The following is a 12,640-nucleotide window of genomic DNA, read 5'->3' on the forward strand; positions in this document are numbered from 1 at the left end:
AATATCACTTAAACGGTAAGATTTATTTTTTAGAATTCAAATTTTAAAATTTATCTTCCAAATCAAATTATGTCATGTAAATACTTTATTATATATGTTCTACATACCGACTTGAGAATATAATTTCTCTATCTCTTAAATAACAAATATATAAGAGAGAGAATTTCTCTATCTCTTATATATTTATATCATTTTAAAATTCTTCAAATTAATCACTCATGAATGTCTTTATAAAATGGATATTTTCTTTGAAGAAAGGCCGATCGAAGTTACATCTTTCAAAAAAAATCATGCACCAATTTTCGGTAAAACTCCAGTGGAATATCAAAATTTAACATGTATTCACATGAGCTAACAGGAATTCAACCAGAGTACGTACGTACTTCCTGATCATTAGTAACTAGCCGGGGAATATAAAACTAACATGATTAACATATATATAAGATATATATATATATATATATATATATATATATATAAGGACTATTGATGAAGATTATAGATATGCTTGTTCTGGTTTCAGCTTCTATATATTTTGTGCAGATCAGAACCACCCGATCAATGACACAGATGATCTGTGACCCTAGTCATGATCGATGCCGTTGATCAAGTAGTAGTAGTAGTAGTAGTACTGGTGATTATGGCGGGACTTTGAACCGGATTTGTTAATTTGCGGGAGAACATTATATTAGAAGAACTGAGTGCAGTGATAACCATCAAGGCAACAGTGACCAACACTGAGACTACTGTTAGTAGAAGCATTAAGGTATGCGCTATGCTGCCTGTCACCTCCTTCGCATACTCCGTCGAGGCCAGTGCTAGCACCGTCAATGGGAACGAGTATGCCCACCATGCTATGCTGAACTTCCTCATCGATCTCTCGAATAGGGTTGGCCGACAAACCTGTTAATTTTAACCATTTTGAAGTAATTAAAAGTCAGTTCTAACTTTATACAGATGCAGTTGTAAAAATGATGCTGAAAATGACTTGATGTTGATCCAATAATATCGCGATATCTCTAGCTGTCTTAATGAAAATGACTTGAATATTCTATGAAGATGTTGAATTATATTCCTTGATTTTTTTTTTAGTCTTTTTATTAATTCTTCCTTCATAAATTAAACATATATATGATCCGTAAAGGATATTCCAATAAATGAGTTACGTACCAAGGAGAAGAAGAGGAACAGTGAGAGAAAGAATAGCATCTTGGATGCAACGTCAAGGCTTCCAGAAATGGAGTCCCAGGCTAGGCTTGCCATGCTCGGAGCCGCTATGAACAGAAAGAAGGTGGGCGTCAGCATTTCCGGAAGACTACTACTTCCCGATAGCCTCTGATATAGTGTGACAAATAGCACCAGATAATGTATTATGCCCAATGAAAACATAAACACTGCACTCTCTGTCCAGCCCATACTGGCTGCTGTCATGGCCCCCACCAAGTTTCCTATCACCGATATTTGACTTGTTGGATTAGCCATCGTCCACAACAGCCATGGCCCTTTCGTAAACCACTGGCCATAGAGCTTTACGTCTAGCACCAACACCGGGACAACAAATGCGGAACAGAGTGTTTGATAAAGAATACTGCTTGGAGCAATGAAGGGTGATGATTGGAGCAAGAGGAGCCATGAAATCCATGGAGCAAACAGGTAGTTCACTCCAACAGGGTGGAAGAACTCTTTCTTAACCAACTCAAACCGAAACAAGCATCTTAGAATGTAGAGAAGGGATTGGGAAAGTAGTGTGAATAGAGCCAGTGACCATAAAAGAGCGAAAGCCGTAGGGGGTAGCATTGAAAAAACTTGCCGAAAAGCGTGCGGATCGTCTGCTGGATCTCCCAGGGTCTTCCACAGTAAGGCCTGGCTGCAGAGAGAGAGGCTAATCCTAAAGTAGCCAGCATGAAATTTAGACAACAGACTTGATGGGGGTTTTTCAATAATCGAAGCTTCAAGATGGGGTAGAATTATACTGTGACAACTGATCTGGGGTACGTCAATGGCGATCTCTATTTGGGGTTGGGATTGTTTCGCAGCCATTTTCGAGTTTGGTAGATTTTAGAGTGCATGCTCTAGAGTCCTCCTCATAGTGGTGCTTATATATATATATAGACGAGACCTTGAAGCTTGATGTTGAAAAGAACGTCTTACGAAAGTGTACTAGGGGGAGTAAAGGTGGCTGGCTCTGCTAGCTACTCTTTTCGGACTTGGTTAATTTGTAATGAAATCATGAGTTGTTTTCAGCTCTTTACAGCTAGATCAGTACTAGGATTGCATGCATATATAGTGGGATCCACGCGATCGATTTATTATGAAGAAATGAACTTCATGATTTTAATTCCCAAGAAAACGTGGTGATTTAGCAACATAAAGTACTTGCATACATGGTCAATGTGGCATTATCGGATTATTCTTCAAATTAATTGTCTCCTTAATTACAAATTAATTTATTTTTAGTTATTTTTCCTTCTGGTCACGAGAGGATATATAGTACGTAGTAACCCTACTCACGCTTAATGGCTACAAGCAATTAAGTTGATCTATTAATAATTCTTTTTATTTGATCGCAAGATAGTTAGAATATCCTTTATTTTAATTTCATCCCGTCTTATCTCATTTCATCTTATCGTTATAACTTTTTTATTTTTTCACACAAAATATAATAAATAAATTCAACTTTTTTAAATTCTAAAATAATAATATTATTAAAAGTAATATATATTTTAATAATTTTTTTTTCAACTTTTTACTTTTATCTAAAACGATCTCATCTCATCTCTAAATCCAAACTAGCACTAATAATGTTCCACATACAATAGTCAAGAAAACGTACTTAATCCTAGATCAGTTCAAACTGCAAGTGATAAAGTACCAGTCGTGAGCACAGTTGTAGATCATAGTCAGAATAATGTTCCACAATATAGTCTATAATTAATGTTTTCGCGCGCGCGTATCCATGCATGCATATCCTCCATGCAATTTGTTACCATGCAGGATCATCGTCACCTGATCAAGAGTCCGATCGTAAAGATAATATATATTTCCAGAAATCAAAGGAAGGTGATGATCTAGTTCAGGAAAGCATATATATATATATATATATATAGACTTTTGTTCAGCTAGCTTTATATATAGATTATCGATCCCCGTTGTCTTCTCTGCAGTTAATCGCCTTGAGGACATGATGCTCGATTGTGCAGGAAAATTCAAGGTCAGTACTTCCGTCTACGACTCAATTGATTGCAGGCTGTTTACATGATCAGAAAGTGATCTCTTACGGAACCCCCCTTCTTTTTTATTTGTTTTTTTTTTTATTATTATTATACTTAAGTATTACACAACTCTACTAATTGATAAAATAAATGAATTTCTTACTGGACGTATCTAGTAATTAAATACATACGTACGCGCGGTAACCATTTTAGCATAAAGATAACCTCGTGGTCACTTTTTTAAGTGGGCTTTGCGTAATATCTACCTTCTTTTGTTTCTTAATTTCTTTTTCATATAATAACATTTACTATTATTAAAAAAAATATTTATAATAAGTTATTTATGTTAAAAATAATTATTTAGAATGAAAATAATTTTTTTATTAATAAATAGTCATTTTCATACAAAATAATTTACAATAAATAATCAGTTTTATTGTAGTATTTAATATAGAGTTGGGCTACTCTACTTGACTAATAGTTATTTTTTGTAATTTTATTTTTATTTTTCTATTTATATTTACTTAATATATTTAAATATTTTTTAAAAAATAAAAAATACATCAAAATTACTTTTTTAATCATTAAATAAAAATAAAAATAATTAATGGACAAACTAACTTTTTTCTTTAATATAACTATGCATGAACGTTTTATTTATTTTAATTGAGATGATAGCTAGGCCTAGCTAAAGTATGCATGACTCATGAGGTACGGAGAAGCGGATCAGTACTATAGGGCGAGCGCGCGTGCGGGTCACACATACATGGTTGGCATTGACGTGTTTTTGTTTTTTGTTAGATCATTTGAGAACGCAACGCATGAATGCACTTTTAATTCGTGCCCTTTTCCCCAACCAAGACCATCCAGGTCCAAGTTGTGGAATCCACTGCCTATCATCCGTACTCCTGTTGTAGATTTTTTTTTTTTTTTTTTTTTTGCAACGATATCCACATGTATAATATATTTTACAACATATTTTATAATATATATTTTAAAATAAAGATATTTTTATAAAATAATATTACTTTTATAAAATATCTTACTGAACTACTATTTATTTTAAAATATAATTGTGTAATATACTGTAGAAAATGATGTTTGTTGATCATTTTCCTCTTTTGTTTTTTTTTCCCTCTAAATGTATACGAGTTAACAGAAAAAAAAAAAAAAAAGCTTTTCTCCAAAACGTATAATTCTTTTTACAACCATATTTTATAATGAGAATTTTTTGATAAAATATTTTATTAAAATATTTCTCATTTAAAATAAAATTGTGGAAAGGATTGTTAAAAAAAAAAAAAAATTATATCTATATTTTTATTTTTTTAATTTCCTATTTGTAAAAAATATATGATTAGTGTATTATATAAATCAGTTCCTACAGCTAGAGCTGATAGGGAGTCAGCCTCCTCTTCCAGTGTAAACTCTTAAAGTGATTGTTTTGATAGGAAAATCAAACAATTTCAAAGCGATGGTAGAAGAGAGTTAACGGAGTGAGAGGAGAAATTTTTTAATAGTAATGAAATAGTTTTATGAGTTTAAATATTTTATTGAATTTTGAAAAATAAAAGAAAAAAATTAAATTAAAATATTATTAGAATATAATTTTTTAATATTATTTATATTTTGAGATTTAAAAAAATTGATTTTTTTATTTTTATTTTGTTTGAAAGTTTGAAAAAGATGTAATATATGATTAGATAAAAAAATTGAATATTTAAAATTATAAAATATTTGTATTTGAATGATGTTTAAAAAGTAAATTATGATAAATTTTGAGATGATGTACGATGAGAAATGTTTTTCAAACAACTCGTAAAGAGATTTAGATAGTGAGTTGAGATGTAATAAGATGAGATGAAAGTTAAATAAAATATTATTAAAATATTATTTTTATTTCAAAATTTAAAAAAATTGAATTATTTATTATATTTTATGTGAAAATTTAAAAAAAATTATAATAATTAAATTAGATAAGATGATAAGAGTATAGATGCCCTCTTAATCCAAACAAGGTTGATATCTCTAATAAGTTTAAAAATTCTATTTTCAAATGGTATCATTCATAAAATGTCTTGTCCATATACCTCTTAGAAACTAGCCGTGGTCCCCTTGCGCACTAGTGTTTACTAGCCTCTAGATTAATATCGGGTAGAGTCCTGCTTTAAGACTGTTGCTCATCTTATAAACCAATTACCATGCAACAATTGTCCCACATGATCACAAAATCACCTTATCATCAACAGTTAAACATGATCTAGACTTTTCCTTGCTTAGAACTTTCGGTTGTGCGTGCTACCTGGCCTCTTTTTAGGCCATTTAATGATCAAAAACTCATGTTAAGGTCAAAACAATGCAATATTCTTTGGTTACAACTACAATCATATATAAGGGATATTGATATCTATATCATCTGTCATTAAAACAATGTTTATTTTAGTCGCAGCGTTATAATTAATAGGCATTCACATTTTCTTGGCTCTTCTGCAAATGTGCAATGGTAAGACCATTTAGATCATTATTTTTAAAAATAAAAGTGAGGTATTTTATTTATTTATTAAATAAAATTTTAAATAATTTTTATATTTTTCAATATTTGCAAGGTCCCATAATACTAAATTTAATATTTAATACAATGAATTATTTATATTTTTAAATAAACTTTTTAAGATATTTCTAAATTGAGATACAAAATTTACATTGAAGCCTCATTTTAAATTGTTGTATTAAATATAAATTAAAAAAAAAATATAAAGATTTTAAATAAAATTTCATTTTATTGAAAATTCTTGAAAATATTCAGTATAATAATTTATATTTTATTTTATTATAATTATGAATTTCACCTTAATTCTCAATTTGTATTGATTACTCCCTTTTTGTCTTCCATCCTCATTCCATAAATGTATTTCTATTATATGTTGATTACATTATTGTTTCAGGTAGCGATTTTTACTTTCTCACTTCCTCTTCTGCCTCATCTCCCACTCCCAATCTTGAGCACGACTACCGGTATGATCAAGGTCAACTTATGCTCAGCACACTCCTATTTACATTATCTTGTTACGTACGCACCCAAGTCGTTGGTATTCAAACATCTCGGGACCTGTGGCTGATGCTAGAGCGCATAATCTCTACTCAGTATAATGCACGAATCATGAACATTCACCCACACTAAAGAAAGGTAGCCTCTCCATTCAAGACTGTTTCCAAAAAGACAAAGGCAGTGCCAACTTCCAAGTTCACTACGCTAGGAGACATGACTCTCAATGTCTGAAACCTCCCATTGAAGGCGCGGGCCGGGGCGTATTGAGACAACGTCTACCATGGTAGGGCCAGCACTACTCAACAGCCTGATCTGAATCAACATGACAAACAAACCTCAGCAATTCCAACTAAAGATGAGCCGACAGATGAATATATAGAAGTGATAAGATTGAAGAGTCGGTCTTAGGTTAATCACGTTGTAAACCAGTATACAGTCTAATCTACTATCATGATCATGTAATCCTTTACGTTTACAGCTTTTCATATAAAATAATTCGTTAATATAAACTAATCATGAATTTATAAATTCATTATAATTATAACCAAAAGCTCTAGATACAATTCGTGGGAAGCTACTTCAATATCAAATATCTTATATAACTTCCAAAGTTTCGGATATTTTCACCACAATGAAAGAAAATGACTGGCTGTTCACCCGAGCCAATCAGGCCGGAACATTCACTTTCAACCCGACTCGATTTCAAATGGATCGGAACAGTACTCTGACCTGATCTAGTTTTTTGGGCAAAAATTATGAACCCGGTCGATCTGTTCCGAAAACATAGAGTTAATTTTCGGACCCGATTTTATTTTATTTTATTATTTTGTTATTTTTGTGGGATAAGGAATTGGTCTGGCATGACTATTAGCAGTTTAAACTAAGTCATGATCAACAAAATAGGCATGCCTCCATTTCAATGTTGGGTGAATTAAATAAGATAATGTAGATGTCAATAGAAGATAAAAGCACTAAGGTATTGGAGATAATTGTGGAGAGCATCGTGGCCAGAGATAATCACGAAGGAGCAAAAAATGGAAGCACAAATCATCACAGAATGACATACAACTAAAATTATGGTGTAGGATTTGTCCTATATATGGACTGATCTACAGCAATAGCCATATATGGCATTCAATTTGTATATTGACCAATTGTAAAGCATTGACTATAAATAAAGACTCCTGCACCACAAGGAATTTGCTTGTGGTTTTCACCAAAATCATTATTTTATAATGAAAATTGCAACAGATATAAAAAAATTTACTTTACGATATGATATTTCACATCAAGCCACATTAATTTATAAGTTTATTTTTTTATAATCACTTTGTAGTTAAAATATTTTCCTTTTATAATCTTATCACAAGGTATACGAAGACAGGGATTGTAGAAAAAGACCATGGATAATGGATTGGGGTACTTACTTTGTCTTTCCCCACCAAAGCTCATCCACAGTAGTGTCATACTTTCCCCACCTGTCTCATCTCTGGGAGAAAGACAAGTAATGACTCTAGAAAGGCGCCAATCTATGTGATGAACGACTCTTTCTCGTAATTAACCCAACTGAATGAGGCTTTTTGCCTGAATACTGCTAAATGGGTGGCATTCTTGTAACACGACGCAATGAAACATGCCATAGGCACGACTTAAGTCTCTTGCAACACCTAAATTAAAAAAAATATAAAAGGAAATCGTATAAATACCTGACAATTTCTTTTCCATGAGTCAGTACAGCTCTTCTGGGGGTGTTCATTTAGCAAGCAATGCATCACTTCACCCTCGTGTTGCATGGCGTGTTTAATCTTAGAAAGCAGAACATGCCAAAAACAAGAGAAGGAAATATGAAAGCTCAAGATTTCATAAATATGCCTCTCTGTTTCTTGTACCGAAGTCGAGGCCACAGCAAAATAATTCAAACCTCAACGCCAGTTTAGGATAAAGGTTCTCCTATATTATCCCAATAATAATAATAATAATATACGGAAATAAAGAAGCCATGACTCAATTTCACGCAACCCTCCCCTTTCCAAAGACAAACATATTCTGTAAATTTAAACACAAACACATTGTTTTTCCCATTTCAAAATTGGAGAAATTATTTATACGTAACACAGCCTAACACAACTGTAAAGACTCAAACTTGAGACTTACCATTATACAAGATAATACTCCAGCTTCATCTCAACCTGGCTAGCCCTGCCCAAATGCACTTGGTTATGTTAAACAAGAAAAAAAATAACATATTATAACCCCCAATGCCTTTTTTGGTCCCCTACCGAAACTATTCCTAGTTTTGTACCAGATCTATATAATATCAATGTATATTATAACAAAGTATAAGGGCATGTTTAGGTAATAAGATGAGATGAAAATTATGTGAAAATTAGTGAAATAGTTTGAGTCAAGACATTTTATTGGGTTTTGGGAAATGAGTAAGAAAATGTTGAATAAAAATATTATAAAGTTAAAAAATACAATTTGAATATAATTTTTTAATATTATTTTCGTTTTAAAATTTAAAAAAATTGTATTATTTTTAGTGTTTCGTTTCGAAGTTTGGAAAATGTTGTAAGGATTAAATGAAAATTTTCAAAATTTTAAATTGAAAAGTGTTTTGTGTTTGAATGATATTTGAAAAAAAAAACTGAGAAATTTTGAGATGAAATGAGACTCAACTCATCTCACTTCCCAAACATGGCCTAATTTAGAACTACAAGATGGTTTTACTCCTGGATTAGCTAGTTTTGTACCAAAAGGAAGGACAAGATCATACAAAGCAGAAATCCATATTTACTTCGAAAAAATTACCAAGTTAGATAACTTAGCCAACCAAATAAAGTTCTAAATAAACTTGTGAAACATCACAAGGAACTTCGTAATTACCATAAATTCAAGTAGGGAAAAACCCAGTAATCTTCAGCCGTCCTCATTCAAAATACTTTTTAAAGTTATCTCTACATAAAAAAAAAATTAATATAAGAATATAATTAATTGAAAGGACTATACGAAAATATTCTTCAAATATGAATATTACTGGTTCCTAACTTGTAGCTTTCAGCATCTTTCATTATCTTTTGGGAGTCATAATTAATGGAGGGATCCTTCAATTAGTTTTGTGTGCAGGTAAAAGATTCAACTATTGTCGGGGCCAATAAACTATGAAATGAATCTAACACACGACTCTCAATGCTAAATATTGACTCAAAAGCAATAGTAGATATGAGAATAGCTAACATATCTCGAGCTATATTGGTAAGGATTGGAAACTTGGTTGAATTCACCTTTCACCACATTAAAATATTAAAGTTGGGCGTCAATCCTTCAAGGCTCCCATAAAATATCGATCCAACTCTTATTTGGACTCTACAATACCCATTGATACTGGTGATACCTACTATAAAGATCATCCTCATTATCATAGGATGTTGTGTTTCTTTGGGCCTCACCAACACTTGACTAGCCCCTACTTGGACCTACATTGGATTTTAAATTCTACTTATAATCCTTTCAATCATCTTCCTTAACCTCGTAACAAGTTCGCTCGCTCATGATCAAACAAATTTGTAAACCAAAACTCCCAAACTTCTAACTTGGAGCGCGGATCACACATAGTTGAAATAAATAAGATTTTGTTCACTTTCTTAAAATTCTTCCAATATTTGTCATATTTTAAAAGCATAATCTTGACATGGTTTTCAGCATACCATCATCACTCATAGAAAATTTGTTCAGGTGATTATAGATTGTAGCTATTTCTCTAATGAACACATTTGAAGCTTAAATTCGCAAGGTGACATCATAAGAAAATCTTGACGGTATCCCAATCATCTAAAGTTTGTGGTCCTTGTCCAACCTCATGTAAATATGGGCCAAACTGATCATTTTCATCTTGCATCACCTTAAATGCCGCATGATACTTCAGAGCTGTACTCAACATCAGATGTGTTGAGTTCCACCAAATTAGAACATCAAGAGAAAGAAGTCCACCATCCGAGATATTTTATCTCTCCGGGCATGACTGAGCTTATCAAGTCTTGCAAGGGAAGACTTTAGATACTTCACTGCATTTCGAATCTTCACAATCGATCTATCAATTTCTTTCAATCCATCATGAACAATGAGATTCAAAATATGTGCATAAGCTCGTTGTCTAATACCATACAATCCCTTACTTTAACAATTTTCCTCAAATAATTGATAGTCATAATATTAAATGATGCATTGTCAACTGTAATTGTAAATATCTTCTTTATACCGCATCCAAGTATGGATGACTTGATCTCTCTTCCTATTATCATCCATTTATGCTAAAAGACTTTCATATAACCTATGATTATTTTATACAAGATCCAATTATCATCAATTAAATGAGTTGTTATGCATATGTAGTTAAAATTTTGCACTGAGGTTCACATGTCAATGGTGATACAAATCTTAGAACTAGATGCCATGAATATCTCCCTTAACTTGTCCATTTCTAAGAAGTACATTTCATACAATCTAGCATAACAGTAATGTGAGAGGGGATTGAAATCTAGGCTTAACTACAACCATAAAATTTTTAAAACCTATCCTTCTATAGATTTAAACGGTATCTCATACATAATTATCATCATAGCTACCACCAACCTTATTTTGTTCTCATTATACTTGACAAGTCCAACATTAGGACTACTAGTTGTACAATCCACCCTAGGGGTGACAAATAGTGTTTTTGGATCGTATTCGTGTTGTGTTAAGCCATGAACAGTCAACTATATAAGTCAAGCAGAACCCAAGCCGTTAAGCTAAACGTGTCGAACTTCCAAACCCAAACCCAACTCATTTAGATAACGATTTGTGTCGTGTCACCCGTTTTGACTCGTTTAATAATTATTATAAATATGTTAACACGACACGACTCATTTAAACCCATTCATTTCATGTAAATGAGTTAAATTAATACGCATAACTTAATTGATCTAATTAACATAATTTCACATAAAAGTTAAAATCTATTTTTATTAACAACCACAATATCTTAACAAATATATATCAATCTTTTTCAAATTTTAACATATAATAAAACCAATATTACAAACTATACAATAACAAATATGAGCATAGGTCTAAAATTACAATCTCAACAATAAAAACATAAGTATACTAAGAAATACTACTATTACAACTTAACAATAATAGAATTTGAATTTAGAAATAAATTCTAAACAGGTCAAAACGATTGATTTTGTGTTAAGCAAGTTGACTCGTTATTGACCCGTTTATAAATCGTCTTAACGGGTCAACTCGTTTTGACCAAAACCCGTTAATATCAAATAAAACCAGTTAATTTTGTGTTGTGTTCATGTTGGGTTCATGAGTCGTGTCACATATTACCACCCCTAATCCACCCCATCCTACTTCCTAAGAGATTGATTCCGATCCCAACAAAGGTTTGGTAGCACTAGGTTCCATAAGGCTCAACTGCAATTTGAGATAAAGTAGGCATCATTAATCACGCATATGTACGTTTGTTGACAGGTATAAAATTAAATATCTTGATGTTTGTGTTTTAAATAAATGCAATCAGGTTTAATCTTGTGAGTGAACTCCTCTTCACATCTTTCCCCTACAAATGATTGGTTTCGGCTTGCTTTACTCAACAATACTTGGGCCTCTCTTTATTGGAAGCCCAAAAATGAATGATACCAAAATCCCCCAAAACACAAACACGAGCAAGATTTAAAACATAATAAATTAGGATGACAACTCCTACACTAAATAGCATGTTGGTGGGGCGCAATACTACAATGTGCCATTGTATTGTGGTTTTAAGGAAAAAAAAATACATCTTTTAATATTGGTAAGGTCTAGAAAAACATAGAGGGTCTTGAATACACGACTACACCCTCTAACCAATACAATGGCTGGAAGAGGTGGCATTTGAGAAACAACTCTATTTTTTTTTTTTTTTTGGGAAAAACAACTTTCATTTTGTAAGACATTAGTCAATACATAATTTGTCTACCAAAACAATAGATAAACACTCAAGAAGACCCTCCTCTAACCACACCCTTTCACTGTCAGACCTTAAAGCCAGCTTAGCAACTTCATGAGAAGCCTTGTTACTCGTTCTATGAGCAAAAGAAAGTTGTCATGAAGAGAACTTGTTCATCATTTGTTTAATGTCCTCAGTTACTTGCCCCAGCCAAGAATTTTCATCTACATTTGATTTAACAGCATCAACAATAGCCTTTGCATCACCTCTAAACTCTACCAGAATGAAGCCCAAATCCTAACACAGTTCCATAGCTCTTAGAAGAGCATTGCTTTCTGCTAAGAAGACTGAATTTACACTTTCCTTTGAAGCCAACAAAGTAGCCTGCAAGTCTCTTTC

General features: G+C 32.2%; 1 protein-coding gene across 1 annotated transcript; it reads right to left on the reverse strand.

Annotated features, from left to right (window-relative positions):
* Positions 1 to 481: 481 nt before the first annotated feature.
* Positions 482 to 2,120, reverse strand: LOC121248641 (S-type anion channel SLAH1-like). The gene is made up of 2 exons (XM_041147173.1): positions 1,171 to 2,120; positions 482 to 903 (listed from the first exon to the last, which is right to left on the reverse strand). The coding sequence occupies exons 1-2, from the start codon at positions 2,038 to 2,040 to the stop codon at positions 607 to 609; spliced, it is 1,167 nt and encodes a 388-aa protein (XP_041003107.1). The 5' UTR covers positions 2,041 to 2,120; the 3' UTR covers positions 482 to 606.
* Between the last annotated feature and the right edge of the window lie 10,520 nt (positions 2,121 to 12,640).

This window comes from Juglans microcarpa x Juglans regia, chromosome 2D, assembly GCF_004785595.1.
Source record: "Juglans microcarpa x Juglans regia isolate MS1-56 chromosome 2D, Jm3101_v1.0, whole genome shotgun sequence".
Classification (NCBI taxonomy): Eukaryota; Viridiplantae; Streptophyta; class Magnoliopsida; order Fagales; family Juglandaceae; genus Juglans; species Juglans microcarpa x Juglans regia.

What these genes read in the sequence shown, in the direction of transcription:
- LOC121248641 (XM_041147173.1), bottom strand. Translation starts at nt 2,040, where the DNA reads ATGGCTGCGAAACAATCCCAACCCCAAATAGAGATCGCCATTGACGTA. An exon ending in TGTTCCTCTTCTTCTCCTTG is followed by an intron (nt 904 to 1,170) that starts GTACGTAACTCA and finishes TAAAATTAACAG; the next exon opens with GTTTGTCGGCCAACCCTATT.